At 39.3% G+C, this 21,087-nt stretch overlaps 1 protein-coding gene across 3 annotated transcripts in view; it reads left to right on the forward strand.

Moving 5' to 3' along the window:
• The window catches only part of grid2 (glutamate receptor, ionotropic, delta 2), a 427,565-nt gene that overhangs the window by 296,850 nt on the left and 109,628 nt on the right, over positions 1–21,087 (forward strand). For all 3 annotated transcript variants that reach the window (XM_046387650.1, XM_046387649.1, XM_046387652.1), the window contains one exon: positions 723–842. In XM_046387650.1, the coding sequence (XP_046243606.1) occupies positions 723–842 (120 nt within the window). The remainder of the gene's footprint in view (positions 1–722; positions 843–21,087) is intronic.

Raw genomic sequence — 21,087 nt, forward strand, 5'->3', positions numbered from 1 at the left:
ACACCTCTGCTTCCCTAAAGCGGGTACAGTGTCACATTTACTGACAGGTCACACTACTGGGAGGCAGAGCAAAGGTTAGGGACTGACAATGTGTGGTATGTACGCGCGTGTGTGTGTTTGTGGACGTGTATTCCTGTTGTGAAAAAATCTTTTTACACAGTCACATTGTGAGAACCAATCTTATTTATGGAGACAAATTGCAAATCATTACATATTAGGGTGAAGACTTGAGGAGGTTAGGGTTAGGCAAGTAATATTTATTGGTATGGTTAGGTGGTGGTTAAGCCTACAGGAAATGAATATCAGTCTATGTAATGTCCCCAAAGCTGACGGAGACACAACTGTGTCAGTGTCTGTGTGTGTGTGTATGTGTGTGAGTAAATCTACCACACCATACAGGACACTGAATGCCCCTAGTACTGTTCTTTTGGCCTGGTACTTCAATAACAATACTGCAACAAATCTAGAGTGGGATTTGCCACTAAGGTTTCCTGTCTAGGACATGAAAAAAGTGTGCACACGATATCACAAGTGTTCTGTCTAACAACAACAAAATCTCATTCTATATACAGATAAGATATAATCATTTCATAAGGGAGAGCTAATTCATATCTCAGTTTCAGTGTGAGCAATCATTACTTCCTCTCTTTAGTGAGGATTTGCAACAATACTGGTAAAATGAATCAACAGTCTATTAAAACTATGCCATCTTCTTCTTGCAGTTTGGAGTGAGCGGACTCACCAGTTTTCTGGAGTTCACTGACAATGGGACTAACCCCAACATCTTCTTTGAAATCTTGGGAACAAATTATGGAGAAGACAGGGGACGAGGAGTCAGTAGGGTAAGTAGTTGAAACAAAAGAGGTGGTGTGCTACTGTGGGTGAAGGAGGAATAATTTGTGCTCTGGCGAATAGAGTAGATTTACATAATTCCTGGATTTACCAGGGAATTTCGCTGCACCTTCTCTCTACATTATTTCCACCTCATATTTATTCAGGTATTTCTTTCCTTATGGCTGTGACCCCTGTGTAGCAGAGAAAAACTGTGCTACCTCCTTTTTATTTACTTCTCTATTCCTCAGGATTCTTTTTTTTTTAAAGAATGTAGCAGATCAAATGTAAATAAGCTGTTAAAGCATCTTTACATTTTTATCGTTTTTGATTCACAGTTCTGTTTTTTTTCTGCGTATGTCTACTTGTTTATTTTTTTCATGTTATTCCGTGTTCCATTAGGACCGAGTGACAACCCAGCAACTCACCTCCCCTTCAATAAAGCATGGCGCTAATTGGATTAATTAGAAGCATTTTCAAGTGGTATTTGGAACTGATACATGCATAATGAATTTTAACAGGCCTTATGAAAGTCTGAATCCCCTCCACTCACAAGCACACACACGTATTCATTACACTGTTTGTTTATTAAGTGTGTCTATGTGCATGCATGCACAGAAGTAGGTGCTAATGTGTCTGTCTGCATTTTTTTCTAAAAACATATTCAGTGACTCTCTATCACTGTAGACCTGGGAAATAAATTCTGCACTTTGTGTATAACTAATTCTTTCTATGTGTATGTTGGTCATAACAAACAACACAGAACATGATATACTCTTTAGTGTATTTGTAAATATATCTCCTTGAAGTGCATCAATATATTTTTGATAAAGGACAGTATGGACTTCTGGGATTGAAAAGGACCTCAGACCTGTGAAAACAGCAGATGTAAAACCCAGATTTATGATGCATAATCTCTCATAAACTTCTGCTGGACAGAGGCAAACATTACACACACAGAGGGATCTCTTTACGAATACAGTTGAGATAGTGAGCTGTGATTATGGATAATGTGGTGAGACACCAACATAACGCAGCATGCCATCACAGACCAAATTAATCTTTAAAGCACAGCATAATTACATTTAGGCACAATTCCCTAATCAGAGAGCATAATTACTTCTGAGGGAATTAAGGCACTTGTTATACAGTATTCCTGCCACAGTCTCCGTTAATACTCCGAACATTTGTTGGTCTGTCATTGGGATTCAATTAAATTTATACATGAAACTAAATGACTAAAGAGAGGGTAATATTCCACTCAGAGTGTCTGCATATTAGCTTTCTCTTGCAGCTGAATCGGGTCTTTCCAAATGATGTGGAGACCTGTAAAATGGTGTTCATACTGAGCACTTTGCCAGCAATAAGACCATGACAGATATGGTTAGTGAACAGCATTTGGCTGTGACCACCTCACCACCAGGAAGAAAATCCAGCAAAAAAAAAAAAAATCATGCCTGACCCACTGTCTGTAGAAAGGAAATTAAAATTCTGGGATAACATTAGAAAATAACCAGCTCATGCTGTTGAATCATTCCATTCAGTTTGTTCCCGTGTTTCAACTGTGAAGATCAAAAAGTTGGCTTTATAATATCAGTTCAAGTCCATTTTCTTTCCCTTGCAATTGACAAGGACAAGTGACAAGATAACTGCTATGTATATAAAGTGATTTCTTCTGTTCTCCTCTGCAGTGTGAGCATGAAAGACTTAAGGTTAAAGGTGAATTAAGACCTCAATGTAAATTGATGATTATGAAAAGTAACCCTGTCTCTCTCACCCCAGGTTAACGCTTTCACTTATATAACGACAGCTTGAGTGACAATACTTAATTCTCAGGTTAATAAGGCTGGATGAATCACTTCTGTGCACATAAAGATGTCTTTTTATCATAATACAGCCAAATGTTGTAGTCCAATATGGCCACAATGTTTTCCTCCCCTCATTCACCTGAAAGTAACCAAGAACATAATACAGTCATTTGATGTGATGAGAAAAGAGTGGTTTGAGCCATGGGTAGTCAGCCTAAGTAATATATTCTCATGTAGTTTATTATTATCGTTATTATTATATAACAGTGTTGACCTTGGTGTTACTGCTCTGTATAAATCAGTAAGAACATAAGTAAGAATCCCATTAGGACCAGCGTAAACTGAGCCCACAAATAACTTGGTATTCATACGTTATTATTCTGTGTTATTTGTACATATTCTCGGCAACGTACTAACTAGATTGCAAAATAACTGTTCAGGTCTGGTGTATCATAGAAACATTAATGAGATGAAATAATACTTGTGAATCAGCCATCACAATTAGCGACATCAAGCCATCAGCAGCAGCAGCAGCAATAATGTTAATTAAATAACATGGTTGAACACTGTAGTTGTGGTGATGCATTTCATGTTGTATGGCAGTAGGGTTTTTTTGTTGTTTTTTTTAAATAGCAGCCGTTGATCAAAGGAGCTTTCAGAAAGAACCAAGTAAATTTCTCACTTGACGGGAAAATCCTTGTGGATTCAGGAGCAGTTACATTTGAATCACACACACACTGAAAAGGTAATCACTTTAGCATCTGCTGTCTTAGCGGTTTCATAGATATAGAAATGCTCATGGAAACATGCCTTAATGTCAGTGTTATGTTGTGTTACATTTAACATTTCCCACTGGTCACACGATATAAGGCTTATCTTCTAACCTCACAATTTGCAAGCCTTCCTTGAAGCAACCCCTTGTGGTAATTTTGTCTTTTCACAGTTGTTGCCAGCTGACAATGACCTTCCCTAAAAACATGTTTTTACTCTTGAGACAAATTAAATCAACCTTGGTTATTTACTTGAATAAATTATAAATCCCACGCACCACCACCACCCACACCCCCACCCCCGCTCACTGAATCTTGACACCATTTGCATTAACTTACATACCATATGAAGCCAAATGTACTTCTCTTGTACCTGAGATGTGTCCTATAAAAAATATGAATAATGGGTGCATCCCCATGTATTTTATATAGAAGAGCCATTCAGTGGGTACATTAAAGATTTCTGAATTATTGACAACAGACCTCAAAGAGCCCAACTACTGTACAGTGCACTGACATATGAGAGAGTTATAAAGTGAGAGAGTATCTGCCTGGGCACACCATTAATAGTATATGCATACTCTCCCTAATAATGGTAGTAATTCTTTTAAAAATAATATGTTTCATTTCAACCCTCCCTCACTGTCTCATCTTTCATTCCTCTTTCTGATGCCTGCTGAGAGTCTCACTGATGACAGTTACGGTTTTAGTTACTTTCCCATCTTACTTTAATTAAGTTATATTCTGAAGACCCCTCGCTTTATCCCCAACTCCCTTCCTTCTTTACCCCCTAGCCTGCCTGTCATTTGTTGGAATCTTCCACTTCCTCCAAGTCTGCTTTCACTTTTTTCAATCCTCAATCCCTTCTTAAGACATTTACTCCGATCATACTTCAAACATATGCATGCAGTTGTCTAGTGATAATGATAATAGCAGACACCTGAGATTGTCATAATTATGACTGCTACACTGGGGTAAAATTGGCTTTCTGCTCCATTACCTCCAGTGGCAATACATGGGAACCTATATCTCTCTCACTATACATCTACGGGCATGCCAGGCTCCACTGCTCTCTTATATAGAGGCGACAAGTCTGCCATGTGTAATTGCTTCGTTAGCTATCTGCAACATCTTAAATGACTTCAGAGAGGAAAAATGGCATCAGATTTATACTTTAGAACCAGCACTTTAACAAAAATGACTGTGGAAAAGTGGGGAAAGAAACAGATGGGGGGAGGGGGTAAGTGAACGGAGAAAGACTGATATGTTACTAGATTAAAAAAAGGGTTAGATGTGAAGAAGAGAAAGGTAAAATGAAGCAAGCAGAGGAGCTGGAGAGACAGCTAGAAATGAGATAGATGATCGAATCCTTATAGATCGCGTACCAGAGATGGAAAAGGCAGCACAGGTCATGTCAGAGTCACAGTCGTTACACTCTTACTCTCACGCATGCTCATGCTTTCTTTTCCCTCTCACATCAGCGCGTATTTTCCATCTTTTGAAAGAGAGACAGAAATATTCTCTCACTTTACAAGAATCAATGGCTTTGCAAACTGCAGTGCTCTTAAATTGAGGTCACCTTCAATTATCATCTCCAGCCTCATCTGACATATATGGTAAATTACGCTAAGTGACTTCATGAGAGTCATGTAACCTTGGAAGCCCCCTCACAGTCCTGTCATCATGCAAGGAACATTTCTTCCATTACATGTTTTGAACGATTAAAAGACATTTTTTTTTAGTGTGATGGCTTAATGTGCCCACCGAGTCAAACACACATAATAGCTGCACAAAAGCCCCCGCACACACACACACGCACACACATTTGCATAAATCTTCTGGCATGTTTGGGAATGCTAAGCTAACCCTTTTGGCTTTGCATGACAATTAATGTCAGTCTGCATGACCGTCAGTTTGTAACACAGAGAAACACTGGGGCTCCTCTACTTTCAGCTACACACATGAATGCAAAAGAGGATTTACTATCAAACGTTACCCATTTCAGCTGAGTTCCCAACAGAGCTAATTATTGTTGACAGAGTTTCTTTCATAAGGCTAAGCCATAGTGGCACACAAAGCTATTCTTTTTTCATGACATGTAACTGAAGACAGATTTTCTCCACAAACTCATGTATTAATCTATGAATCGGGATCGAAACAAAGTCCGTCTCAGGCCTATCTGTAGCTTGTCTCCTTGTGGCAAAAATAGTGGTGAATTTTTTGAGCATGGCTTACCTAAGACAAGGAAATAAATCTTTTATTGAACTTGTTCTAGCTCTATTGAATTTATAGTACACAACTGCTTTTCAAAAATATCTTTTAATTTTTTATAGTTAGTGTCAGAAGAATATGAGTTTTATTTTTAAAGAGCTTTTTTTCAACATTGTAGTTTATGGGAACAATAAAAAGGCCAAGATAGGCCTAATGTATTGCCTTTGCATGCTTGTTTGTTATTTTGGCTTACTGGAGAGAACACCAAGTCATACTTTGCTATGGCACAGTACCCCAAAACATGTGGATATTAACTTCCTGTTTTTTGTTATGTTGTTGTTCTTCTTCTTCTTCTTTCTCAAACACTCACCTGTTATTGGCTTGTAGACTAATATCCTGTTGCTGGTCTCTGATCAGATGATACTTTTAACTGCTCACAGTGCAGATGTACACCAGGCTCATCCTGATATCAGCTGTTGAAATCAGCCTGAAATATGTGCTATGGCTTTTCCTGCATTGGGAGCCCAAACTTATACTGACTTTGTCAAACCTCAACAAAACTAAAAGCCATGCTAGCAGCTCTGTGACTTCATCAGCACAGCAGTGCTTTGAGTGAAATGATAAAGTCAGCATGTCTACATGATAATGTCACAATGCAGGTATAATGATCCACATGTTATTTAGTTAGTTTAGTGTGTTAGCATGTTAAGATTTGCTAATTGGCAATTTAGTAGCTGTTAAGACATTTAATGCAAAACATCAAATGTCAGTCTTATGGTGGCATTGGAAAAAAGCCAGGTTATCTGCAGAATCATGAGGACGCATCATCTGGAAACCTTGAATGTCTGTGTAAAAGCTGAGTGAATTTTGAAATATTACACTGGATAAGTGACCTGTTGGTGACATTACGTGAAAAGTCTGGAAATAACCAAAGTCAAGAGGATTCATTCTATGGGTGCCAAGAATGTGTGGCCAATTTTTATTTATTTATTTTGAGTGTGAGAGTGTGTGTGTGTTTGTGTGTGTGTTGTGGTGGGGGGGATTAGCATATTTGAATCAGAGATTTTAGCAAGAATACATGTAGCAGGGTTTGTCTCATACAGTTTGAAGAAAAAGTCGATAAACTGTGCTAACCAGGCAATTAAACTGCACCAAATAAGATATGTAGGCCAGATCAAGATGTCTGATAATGTTTAATATACTATGGTTGCTAACAATTAAATGGGCATAATTAGTTCTTTAATAAATTGAAATTTTTTTATGCACAGCATGCAGCTTATGTACAAGCAAACTCTCAGGCATGCTCTGATCACGGAACAAAATAGTGAAGATGCTACTCTAAAGGGCAAGTTAGCCAGTGCTATTTTAAGGAGGTTAGATAAGGGGCATCACCACTGGAACTGATTATTACAATTATGTAAAAAAGTACTGCGGGGTGAGATGGAGAGGGTGATGAAAAAAGAGAGGGAGGTTATAGAGGAGGTACGGATGAGTCACATAGTAAAAAGGCAGAAAGAGAGATGGGCAGTATGTGAGTCAGAAAAATGAGACACGGATAGTGAGTTTGAGGGGAAGTAAAGTAAAATAAATAAATCAAAGGGAAAGAGCAGGCAAATCTGGGCGAAAACATGCAAAGAGTGAAGTGGTGGAAAGATAGTGACAGAGAAAAAATATCTCCAAGGGGAAAGATCCCTATTTCCCTCCAATTTTCCATCCTATTAGGTAGATTTGCATGTATCTTTATTCAGCGTGTCTCCCCCACCTTCAGGGCAGGTGGGAGATTGCGGAAAGAATGGAGGGGGCAGGAAATGGAAGAAGGGGAGATGCACTAAAAGATGCATGGGTGAAAGGAAGATGGGAAAAGGGAGGTAAAAACTGACGAGGGAAGAAAGAGAGGACGTCATTGATTTGTCCAGTTTCCTTCCCCTTCACTTCTTTTCTTCTCAGTCATCTCAGTGGGCAGATTTCAAAACTGTGAAAGTTCTGAGAAGAGGACAAACCACATATTTCATAGGAAAAAGCTGTTTATTTCTTGTTTTGTTTTTGTTATTTATTTAGCATTCTGATCTCAAATGTTCACTATTTTAGGAGACATTTCTTTTATTATTTATGTTAGAGGTAAAAACTTTATGAGTGATTGCAGTGGGCCTCCAAACTTTTCCAGCATGCAAAAACAAGAGTTAAGTCTTCAATATTTTTAGAATACTTCAAATTCAGTCTTAGCTTTTTTAAATTTTAAAACTTATCGTTAAACCTCATAATTATGTCCCTGCCATCTTGTGAATTATCATGAGACAGGAGATTAAAATGGTTGGCTTGAGAGTTGAGATGAAGTGAGAAACGCCTTTCAGATCAAGTCCCCAGTGATATTGTGAACCTACTTAACAATTAACTTCATTAAATTTATTTGGAATCCCTTCCATCTAACATCAACTCTGCATCGACTGAGTAAACCTAATGAAGCCATTTTCAATACAGTGATAAGTGGAGTGGAGTTGGACTTGTGGAGTTAGAGGAAAATATCGATATTAATTTCATCTCTGTTGTGTTCAGTGCAAAAATGACATTCAAGACGTGTGCAATCTAGCTCAACGCAAACAATAAGTACAGAGGTGCTGCTTGTCTGGCTCCATCAAAGGTATTTTCAGCAAATTCTTCAAAGAAAGAATTCATGTAATGAAAGAAAATAAAACACTGTGTTTGAAGAAGCTGTTGGCTTACCCATCTGGGATAACAACAGCATGCATCATCTCATTAGTCTTATTCTTATCTTAACATTCACAGCTTTTCATTTTCTTCATTGTCTCTGTCTTATCTTTTACCCTGTCCTTCTCTGAAGTGTGGCTGGGGCAGGAGTACTAAATAGCTGTTCTTACTACCTGTGTGATAACAGCTCTTACCTCTGTGAACTCATGAATGCTTCAGTATTTGCAGGCTTCTACTGTGCTTTGATTGATGTCAAGGATTTGTTTTAGCTGGAAGGTCGTGTCAATCATGAGTGAACACACATGCACTGACCAGCAACTTATATTGTGGGTTCACCACAGTGCAGTGGACACAGGACATTAATTGAAGCTGACAAACTGCCTCTGGTGTCCTTGGATCAGCTAAGTGTGGCAGCGCATGTGAATTTTTGCTGTCTCTGTATATGTGTGAGAGGAAAGAGAGTTATCAAAAAAGCACAGGGAGACACAGACAGAAGAGGGATGCGATTTAGAGAGAAATAATGGAAGTAAATAAGTGAAGCAGACAAATATGAAAACACACATGAGTGGGAGACAGCATTTTTAACTATTACCTGCTGTCATACAAACCCCACTGGGAAATGCATTGTGGTGCCAAACAAAAACTCCCGTTGTGTAAACAGTATGGGTAACACCAAGCACTAGCCCGGCAGCCACTCGTCTGCTTCTCTGTTTGTTGAGACAAGCCAGGAGAAGTTTTATTCCCCAGATGCTCTACTGTTACTCCTGTTTCATGTTTTCCTCAGTGACACGAGGAAGCCTGAGAATGCAGATTTTTAAGAAAATGCTGCTACTGTATAGGTGAATGCATATGGTAAAGTTCTGATGCATATTATCATTTAAAGAACCCAGGAGTCAGTGTGCTGCAATGGCTTTCAGGGTCTCAGGAAGAATGAACGAAAGAACCGTGCTGCATTGTGTGTATACAAAGGCTATAATGTGGCAGTCGTAGGACAACGTAGACACAGCTGTCTGTTTAAAGCTGGTGCCTGAAAAGAAAAGCACACAGAAGAGTGGAAGTCAGCATTGTAAATCTCTGATGCCAGCCACCTTCACCAACCCCTATTGAGTTGATTTGGTCTGCCACTGTGCTGCGGTGAAGCATGTGATGTCTCTGTCTGCATTTTAACAGGAAGAGCCCCAAAACACCCTTAAAATATATAAATAAAACATATGGTACTAAAGGATCGTTGATTCATGGAGATGGAAAACAGCCATACATCTCCAATTTTGTTTGTTTGCTCTGACTTTTTTTTAATGATTTTTGGGCAAAGTCAGACCGCTGTATAAATACTGATGACATTCAAGCAAGGAGAAGAAATTTGCCCAATCTCTCTGTCTCTTGGATGTCATGTTATTAATACAACATTACTTTGGGTCAAGGGAGGGAGAGAAGTGAGCCAGGCAAGTCTGGGTAAGACAGGCATGTCTGAAGAGGTTCAGAAAGATAAAAAGGAACTGATGGGAAGGAACTGGTGTGGGTTCTTTATGAAAAGGTGGGAGGACTGGAGGAGGGATACAGGGAGGGCGGAGATAAAAAATGAAGGAAAAGCCATTTTTAAACCCTGGAGCTAATGTTTTTATTTAAGTCATCCAGAGAGATGTAAAGATAAATGAGTGCAGAGGGGGGAGTGATGGATGGACAGGGGGGAGAAAAGGGGGATAGGAAAATGAGGTAGGTTGCCAGCCCTTGGGTTCATCTTTGCTACATAGTGGAGGGATGGATTGATGGATGGATGAACAGATTGACAGGAGCAGGGATGTGAATGAGAGATAAGGGGGAGGCCTAATTGCCTGTGACCTGGCTGTAAACATGGCACTTCTACAGTGGCAGCATAGAATGAGAGAGGGATCAGTGGAGAAGGAATGGGAGTGAGAGAACAGTGGTGTCTGACACCAAGGTTGTGTCCTCGTGTTAAACATACCATGGCCTTGTGAATAGGGGCAGACAACCAGTCTGCAGAGAAGGGGGCGGACAGCACTTCAGCCGAAACTGAGAGACAGGAAAAGAGCATTTCAGGGACCAAGAGATTGGTCAAAAATTACAGAACAAGAAAGAGATTAAGTGAGGTGAATAGTAAAATAGCAGACAGAATAGTGAGCGTCTGCAGAGACAAACATGGCACAGAAACAGGTCAGTACACCTGCAAGGAAAAAAAAGAGGCCAAGCTTTAGTGAATCATAAGGGATCATGTCTTCCTTCTCTACAGGAAAAGGACAGTGCCATGACAAAGCTCAGTTTTGTGCAATGCTGCCCTACTAGGATAATTTGAACTGTCCTCCAAGTGAAAAATACAAAGTAAATTGACAGGAGAACTGGTAGAGAGACAGAGACAAAGAAAGACAAAAACTAAACTCTTTAAAGAGAATCTTTTGGTTGATAACCCTAACCCATTTTCACAGGCAAGATATAAGATTATAAGATTGATTGCAAATAAGATTGAAAATGAAAACTGAAAAGGTGCTCAAATGTGACAAATTGCACCCTAATGATTTTAAATGTGCCCGTTGTTCAATGGACCAACAATTGGCAAGTGTTCAAAAAGGCACAGTGAGAAATTAAGCTGTGTGAGGAGAACCTGTGGCGAAGTGGACAGGTGTCTTCACTTTGGTGTGAGTGAATAGCATTACCTGACACTACCTTACGCCTCCATGAAATTGGCAAATTTCCCATAGCTTTTCACTTTTTCCTCAAGCTAAATCTGTTCTGTGGCTCTTTGACGGGTATTCCCAATGGCAGCGGCAGAAGCCAAGACTACTGCAATGATGGGAATGATGAGGAAGCTGTGTGAATTGATGAGAGCCATCACAGTCCCACACAGTCCCACTTTCAACATCCTTTCCTTAACTCCATTATATTACCAGACACATAATCCTCCTGCCTGAAATGAGCATCCCTCTGACTGTGGTTTTGATTACCAATTTATCACTAAAAAAAAAAAAACCTGCATTCTTACCACACAGAGGGCTCTCAGCCACTCTTAGATTGAAGGCTTATATATTAAGAGTTTACCATGAAATGAAATGCTTGTTTAATGTGTAACTTAATGACTACACAAATTTGGTTCAGTTGATATCAGTTAAAAATTTCCCAAACGTACAGCCAGTTATTTATGACATTTTTTTTTCCAGTTTATGCTAGTCTCATCTTATACCATATAATAAGAAACCGAACCAATTCTTTGGGACTTTCATCCCACATTACATTTAGCTTGACAACAGTGTGACAGCAGCTTGACAACAGCATTAGTACTATCCATGACACTCGATCAACTGTTTTCGTGGACGGGAAGCCACTGTTTCATGACGTGATACCAGACATATCAGAATAACTTGGTGGAATGAGCAGATTCCAAGGCCTGGACCCAGGCAAGTTCCTGAATTAGGTGCTCATATTAAACAATAATGGTATTCAGATCTCCATGATACCAATAGTGTCACGTCAGAAAGAAATTTAAACTGCAATCTATAGAGTTGACAAGATTTTAGAGACAGTCAAGTGCACTAAAGAGAGGGTTAGAGAAACCAAAGAGTCGCTGCATGACCTCAGTTCTTTGGTGTAATCCTGCCTCTAGAGGCCAATCATGGCCTCTTCACTCTTCCTCTTAATAATCAGTAAATATTGGCCCAAAGCTATTAAGAACACCAGCCAATTATTCCCCCTATAATTACTAAGACCTTATTTTCAGTATGAAGTTTTTTCATCGTACATTTGCTATAATAAAAGTTCCCTGGGCGACAGTTAACCCCCTAAGAGCCACTCCAGTGAGAAAATATCAGTAAGGAAACAACATTTTCTTTACACCACTGATAGTGTTGTAGTCCTGGATATAAGACACATCATGCATCTACTTCTCCTTGAAGCTGCAAGCTGCCTGAATACAAGGACATAGTGTATACTGTAGGTGCAGCTGTCCGTGTAAACATATAAATGGGTACCCGTCTTTGCTAGTTTTCATTGCCTTCTGCCCAGTGTATCCTGGGAGGACATGTAGTTCCTATGAACCTTCAAAGGACAAATAAATTAATAACTTAATGCAGGCTATCTGCTAATCAAAATGTTTTGTTGGTCCAGTCAGTTGCTGCAACACCTTGTCCTTGAAATAAAACCTTTGAATGTATTACACATTCTGAGGTTGCAGAAGGTATATACGGTATATTCAGTTCATTCATTCAGTTTATTCATTTGTGTTAAATTCTAAATGTACAGAAATCAATTTCTCTTTATCTCTTTTACTCTTGCTTTTGTAATTTGCAACCCCTGATTCCCTGGTACATGCACACACACCCACACACCACACCCTATCTCAGTCTATCATGGAACAGGATACCAATTATATCATGGAATAATCTACGAGTGAATCATCACATGCCTACAGTAGATTTTCTCATAGGCTTAATAAGCAAAGGATTTATGGCATGCACATTCGTGTGTGTGTGTGTGTGTGGTTGCATATACGCAAGTAATTACTGTAAGGGGAACAGATTTGCATTGGTTTGATGTGTCATCCATCTTTCCCTCCTTCTTCTTTCACTTCTTGTCAGCCCTTCCTCTCTCATTTCATTTCCTCTCCTCTCATCTCATCTCATTTTCTGGCATCTCATTCTCCACCTTGCCACCTTGCACTCTCTTACTCGTTCTGCTTTTTTTGATTTCATAGTCTGCCCTTTTAGGACAAAAACTCATTGAATTATATGAAACGTGTAACTCTCTGTGTTTTGCCTATGGACTTCCTGCGTCTTAATTCTTCAGCCTCATAGGACAAATGTTGGATTTAGCCTTCCGCTCACAACTTTTCATTCCTGAAAATATGTCTTCAAACCACACACAAGGCTTAACTTTGTAGTCATTTGTTGTCCCATTTTAAAAAGTATTCTCAACAGTCTTTATATGAATAATATCTGTTCACCTCCAAACTCTTTTACCTTTAGATTCCTTCTTGCTATCTTTATGAATGTATCTTGCTGCACGTATCCATCTTAACTATATTTTTCAGTCGCTTCCCCTCTTTTCTCCATTTAGACTTTTCTCCCTCCATTTATCAGTCTAATTGTTGTCCCTTACGTCTGCCCTCCCCATAGCTACTCTTTCTTGTCTCCTCTCTAATGTCCCTCCTTCTCTCTCTCCATCTCGTTCTCTCTGCCAGCAAGGCCTGCAGGCTTTCAGCAGCATTACAGCGTGTAAACCTCGGATTACAGCAGCCAGAGTCTGCCTAGCACTGCATGCCTCTGTGGATCACAAATACACAAGTGTGTGAATACACACCCACCCACACGCAACTTACACATACACATGCAAGATATTTGCATAGCTGCAGACACGCATGAACCAGACAGAAAATACACTTATGTGCTGAGCACACAGACATACACATGCTGTGTACACAAACAGTATGAGTACACACTGAGTACACACACAAGCTTACTGAGCACAAATGCCGCCACCGTTCTGCTCCATCCAAAGTTCCTTAACTCCTTTTTCATTCCCCATGTTGCTACCACAGCTAACTCGCTAGAGGATTACCCCCCCGCTCCTTGTATGTGTTTACCTAACTTCTTTACTGATTATTGCTGCTGTTTACCCCAGCTGGCCTCCTTGTACTTCCTGTACTTGCTGACTGCATTTGTCCACACAGTGCAGGTTGTGACGGACACATGTAAGGATGATACATTTCTTACGGCTCTTGAAACATTTCCTTCTGCGTTGCCCTTCAATAACCAAGCCCATCTCCTAGAAATTACAAATGATTAAAGATTTCAAGCACATCTGCAAAAGTCACAACATACTAAATACTCAGGATCAGTATAACAGTCTGATGATGTATTTAATTTCTTTTTCTCTATGATAACCTCTCTTGAAATGCAGTATCTGCTTATTGCAATTAAAAAGAGCTAAAATGTTGTGATGGTATTGTAACTCGGTTAAGAAAAGAAAGTTGTTTTTGTTGCTTAAACTCAACCAAACATGCAAATCAGCATGCGTAGCCCGGTCTTTGACGACAAAGTCCTACAGTTTGTACATCAGTCATTCATCTCAATATCCCAACTACGAACATGTGACTTCCTTATAAATACCTTGAGGGTTTTATATTTAAAGACACCCACATTACACTGAAACCTTTACTGCTACAACATTTGATATTCGTAATGGATAAAACTTGCAGCAGTGCAGCACACCTAAAAATATAAATTAGTTTTTCTGGACAGGAAGACTGTAGGCAGGGAATAGGCTAGAAGAAAGAGAGAAGCACTATGTTCCCTGAATTTAATTCTAATTTTATTTTGATGTGAAATGGTGGATCTGTCGCTTAATAACACATTAGTTCAACTTCAGCTGCCTTCAAGACTTCCTTTGCAAGTGGCTTTAGCCTACCTTTTTCTTAAATGCATGAATGTATACCGCATGTGTCTTCCACCCTGGATGTTATTATTCTGTCTCACTTGTCATCCATCATCAGCCTCCTGACCTCTGCTTTCTGTGCCTGTTGCCTTTTCCTGCTTGACTAGTGTTTACGGGAGAAGTCAAGTTAATGCAACAAAATGACTGCGTTTGAACATACCAGGCTCAGAGACGGGCCCTCTGTGAACAGCAGGAATCAGATTGATGGGTGACAGGAATGTGTGTGTGTGTGTGTGTGTGTGTGTGTGTGAAAGAGTGAGAGTGGGTGTTGGACAGCTGAGAGGAGAAAGGCGCCAAGTGTATCCTCCTGCTAGAATGGCTGTAGAACAGCCCCTAACTGTCCACATGTGCAGCACATACACACACGCAAGCACACACACACACACACACACACACACACACACACACACACACACACATACATTCATTCCTACAGACAGCAAATGTCAGTATTTTTTTCTTCAGAGGTACAATACGTGAAGTCCAGCAGTTAGCTGTCTAACAGACCTGTCAAGGTTTTAGCATCTGAGTCACACACACTGACTGACTGAGTGACCAGCTTACTGGCCAGCTGACTTACTGCCCACAGTATGGAATGAACTGAGGGGCTGTCAGAATGACTGATGCACTGGCTAACTATCTGAGCACAGTTGACGTTGTGTACATTGAATTGGTGTCATTTTCCACTTGTTCAGCAAGACCATCGGTAAAGGAAGGACACAGGTGTTGATACTGAGGTTGCATGCAAGAAATCCACTGCAGTTTGAAGTTTAAAGATGAATATTGTGTGTGTCCTGAAGGATAGAAGAAGGGATACAACCACTGATATTTAGGATTAATTACAAAAATTAGCGATAATTCCGTTGTAGGAAATCAAAAACGTAATTAGAAGTGTGTTTTTGATTTCGCTGTTGATCTAAGTGTTGTCACCACAACCATGCAAAAGCTAAATGTTGATAGATAATGAATGGATGGATGTAAGTGTTGTGCTGAATTAAAAGGTTGTGAGGAACTTTCCCACATTCCTATGCAACAGCAATGATATTCACTCAAAGAATGTATTATATAAACAGTTTATGTCAGCAATAAATAATTCTGAACTGAAACAGCAGTGAAGGTTATATCCATTCTTATTCTTGTTTTTTATTAATTCTCCCTTCTGTGTGATGCTTTTTAAAGCATCTTTTCAATATACAGTCAGCTGGCAATGAAATAAGAGGATGAAAAAGAAGGAGAGGTAGAAGAAGACACTGACACAGTAAAACCTGGTCTGGTGTGATCACGGTTATAAAAGAGAAATCCATCCACCTTAAGGTTTGTCTGTGAGCTTTTATGTAGAACTCTCAAAAGCGGTTTCAGCAGGATTATGGCTTGCTGCTTCTCTAAGATAGTGCCTCACGAAGTGATCCAGGTAGATGCTTTAATTTTTCTGAAGATTTTATAGAAATCACCTGTGGCAGACCATATTAAAACCTGCCCCTTTCAGTGGATTAGTCGATCACTTTTTCTGATACCGCCCTTACAAATTTGATTGAAAAAGGTTATGCAGACAAAAGTCAAATCATGTTGTACATCTCGGGGTCTCTGATGGCTTAAATCTGCAATTTTATTGGACTTTCACTCACTGCACATGTACATGTATAATTTCTAACCCCCCGTGAATGTGGCATGTATTATTTATAACCCAGTGGTATTTAATGATTTTAACTTATTCCTGCTTTACTTAACCTGACTCAACAGTCCCTATGGATTTAGGTCTTCATCTGTACATGCATTTCTATATCTGTTTCATATCTGTGTGTGTGTGTGTGTGTGGTGTGGGTGGAATACATGAGCAGGTTTGCATATATTTTCAGCGGCATGCATCTCTGCCTTCGTGCTTCTTCAGCGATGTGTGTGTCAAGTCTTGCTAAGCAGGTAAAACTGATGAGAAACATCACTTAGCAAGCCACAAGTGTAGATATTATATACACACCACCACGGTAGAGCAAGTTAGAAAAGTATGTATCTCTGAGTGTGATGGCAAAGAGAGGAGAGACTGTCTGCTTGCATCCAAAACACCTGACAGACAGACAGGTATGTGAAGATGATTGAAGAAAGAGGGGAAGGGAAAGTGACAGGAAGTGAAAAAGATAACAGACCAGTTAAGAACTTTTTCCAGCCATTAACATTACAGAAGGAGTTTGCAGGTAACCCTTATCATGTCACAGTTATATTCCCCATTGGAACGTCAGTCTTTCAACACTCTTCCATCAGTGTCCACGTCGGTGCACTGTGCTATCTGACGTCTCTCCTCTCATTTTCCTATGAGGACATTAAAAGCCGTGACAGAGAATATCTTTTTTTTTAAAAAATGATCCAACCCCCTTCCCCCCTTTAAGAAAACATAAAAGACAAAAACAGTAAACACATGGAGATGAAAACACAAATAGTTACCATTATCACCTTATCATTAATTTTTAATTAATTTCTTTATGATGGGATGCCCGTGGATCTCTTTGATATAATTTAGTTTTAAACTACTGTTTTATATCTCAAACTCAGAGGTTAACGGAAAGAAAGAAAAAGTTTTATAAACTCCATTGAGGAAATACTATTAACATTGTGCTCTTATTCAGTTAAAACCAGACAGACAATATATGAAATGATAACGCAGTTTAATTTTAAGATTGATAATTATAAGCATGTTAACGTAAAATATTAGAACTGTATATATGCTACCACTGTTTGAAATGGCTACACACACACACACACACACACACACACACACATCTTCCCAACAATTCAAGTAAGCAATAAAACAGATTGCAGCTCATCAGGGAAATCAGAACAGAGCTTGTTGCTGTGGGTATTGTAATGATCAGATTGTATAGACTGCTGTGTGTGTGTGTGTGTGTGCGTGTGTGTATGTATGTGAGAGAGAGAGAGAATGAACATTTATAAGTGATCCTGCTGAACCAAATGTACGTTTATTACTTCAGGTCCTGAACAGGATAATCTGCCACCAATACGCTCCAGCTTTTGTGCTGTTTTCTGTTTCTTTTTATTTTCTCTTTAATATTTTTTTTTACCAACTCTTACTTCTACCATATGCTCACCACTGTGCATCAGTAAAATACCATGCAGTTATTCACAAAGGTCCCCATTAAACCTTTAACCTCGTAATGTTTCACACTGGTGCAAAATCCAGGCTCTCACTTCATTTGTATGCTCACTCATTTACAAAACCAAAACCTGCTTGGCATGAGATTAAAAAAAAAATCCACGTTCCTAAACTGCTATTTAAAAAAAGAAAATTCCCCTGTCACCCTCTCTGAGGTGGTGTGTGTTTCTTCAGTTCAATTCAGTTCAATTCAATTTATTTATGTAGCGCCAAATCACAACAACAGTCGTGACACTTTCCAATTAGAGCAGGTCTAGACCAAACACTTTAATTTGATTTTTAGAGAGACCCAACAAAACGCCCATGAGCAAGCACTTGGCAACAGTGACAAGGAAATACTTCCTTTGAGAAGGCAGAAACATTGGAGCAGACCCCAACTCAATGTGGGCGGCCATCTGCCTTGACCGGTTGGGTTGTGAGAGAGAGGGAGGCCAAGAGAGTGGGAGAGTACATAGAGAGATAGAAGTAGTAGTAATAAATAGTAGTAATAATAATAATGCAGAAATATAACACGCAGTAATAATAGTCGTCAATGTCAAGCAGGACCACAGCCCACAGCAGGAGGACCAGACATGATCCATGGGAACCTGAGAGATGAGAAAGCATAAAGACTCCGTGGGAAGAAGTCAAGTTAATGACATGCGTTGATGGGACATGAATATGTGTGGAAGGAGTGTGCATTTGTGGTTATGTCTGAATACAGTTCAGACATAGATGCTATTCTTTTTTTTTCTTTTTTGTTTTTTGCCTTAGTGCCTTCTTGAAGGTCATAGTACAGAATAATCTACTATGACTACTACTTTAGAATATTTAGATTGTGTTTTTTGCCAGTTGATTTAATGAAAGCAAATTTGAATTTAATTATGTTTCCAATATAATCTTGGTGAGCTGTCACAACTGAATTAAAGGTGAATGTTGATTAGCCAAAAGTAAAGTCATGAACATCCTTTTTCTCCTCTGGTAATCCAATTTTTAAATTGAAATGTGCTAATGTATTCTACAGACTTTCAGGGAACAAACTGAAAAATTCATTTCAGGTTTATGATTGTTCAGACATACTGATGCAAATCCACAAAAGACCAATCAAAACGGCATAATATAAACAAACTCTAAAGTTAAAGGTCCTATAATAGCAAAGATACTTCCTTTATTCCATTTGATGTTACCTTGTGGATCTTCTCTAGAAACAGTCTAATAATTAAATGATAGCAATGGTACCAAAACTGACTTTCTGAAGGCGAATTTGTCCAGAATGGGAATAAAAAGTGACCAAAGCTGCAGTCAAACTACAGCAGTGCACATACACATTAATTTAGAAACAAACAGTGTGCCCACTGAAAGCAGAAGTATGTGGCCACATAAGTGTATAAGATAAGAACTTCATTGATACCACAGTGGGGAAGTTTAGTTGTTGTGGCAGCTCACAAGAACAGAAAAAGAGTGCAAAAAGCAAAACATGTGCAAAAGCAACAAAAACAGTGTTGGTTAGTTTATGAGATGGCTGGTGCTTTCAGTACTGACAACCCGTTTTTGATTCTCAACCTACACCAAGATTTCTGTGATTTCTATGATTTTAATGTCTACCTTGCTTTTACTGCTGTTTTTTTGTCTAGCCATTCTGCTGAATATAACCTTACAGGTAACTAAAGCTGTTCACTCACTTAAACAGTTAATCTCTTTTGTGTGTGAGAGAAAGAAAGAGACCGGAAACTCCAATAGCTCTTCTGTTGAGTTTCAAAATGACTTTTTAAATTGCAATGTCAATTTTTTTCCCTTTGCGTAAAGGAGATAATACAACCCTGTGGAAAAAATACAGCTCTTTCTAATGAACCATGTTTCCATTTACATTATTAGCTTACACATTACACAGTTTATCAGTAATTTGCCAGCAATTTTTCTTTTGCTGCTGTGATTGTTTTCTTGAAATTCAATTCTATTAGGGAAGCAGGCAGCTGGGCAGAACTTTGCCTAAGTGGCTTTTTCAAATATAATTGCTTTCCAGGTAGTAGTCTCATTATCAAAGACACAGTGATTGTAATAGGACATACTTTTCAATATTTTATAATTGCATTATACCAACAGTTTAGAAGTCAAAGGACATAAATTAAGAGAATGGAGTTTGTGCAGTTATTTGAGATGCAGATATTGAGAGGCAAACCTGTCAACAAATGTTGAACCAGAACAAAAGAACAGAATAGAATAGCATAAAATAAAATGGAACACAACTGAAGGGGGACTATTTTTCTCTGAGGGAGCAGGATGGATGAGCACACAGAATATGACGTTGAAATTCAGCATCTGGTAGTGCAGGGCATTGATATTAATGCAGCCTGGACTGCTTGCTGCAACAAGCTGTCCCTTCTCTGTTAGAAGACAGAGACAGAGAGAGAGACAGAGAGGGACAGGGTAGAGACACAGAGTGAGGAAGGGTTTGTGGGCTGAAAAGATTTGGAAGTGGTATTGAATGAAAGGAACAGAGGGGAGAGGACAGAAGGAAGGCTTGGTGTGCAAGCTGTTTGGAGACTGCATTGACACACATGTTACTCATCAGCAGGAAAGAGGGGGTTGTTGGGGGGCACTGGAGGAGAGCGTAGGAGGCAGGAGTAGCGAAACTGCTCAGCAGCTTGACTGTGTCCGAGTCTGGCTGCTGTCTCTTTACTGCAACGGCAGGCATATGAGTGTTTGGCAGAGATGGCAGAAGGAGTGTTACAGTGCTACAGAGGCTGGATGCAACACATTAGTGTGTGGCAGATGAAACAAAGTTAGCGCAGAGAAAACAAATAGTTTAAGAATGGAGGGATAAAAAGTCATATTGTATTTTCCTAGTTGTTGGTGAAGAGTAAGCAGATGAAATACAAGGAGATAAGAACACTAACAATTCAATATTACACTGCATTAGAAAGCCCAAAATCAAATCTTTCCCTCCACTGGTGGAGCTGATTATGTGGGGTGAGAGGAAGTGCAGCAGCTAATACAGCAATTGCCAAGGTCCAATTTCATGGGGAATTGCTTTTTTTGTCTACCAGCAGTAATTTGAGGCAGGGTAGAGACAGATTTTTTGACCACATTTATTCATACTTTTCTCATAGTTTAACTTCTTACAGCTTCCTGTGCAGATTGATCTTGTTGCAGTCACTATTCTGTGTCAGAACCATAAACA

Source organism: Scatophagus argus, chromosome 4 (assembly GCF_020382885.2).
Source record: "Scatophagus argus isolate fScaArg1 chromosome 4, fScaArg1.pri, whole genome shotgun sequence".
Lineage (NCBI taxonomy): Eukaryota > Metazoa > Chordata > Actinopteri > Scatophagidae > Scatophagus > Scatophagus argus.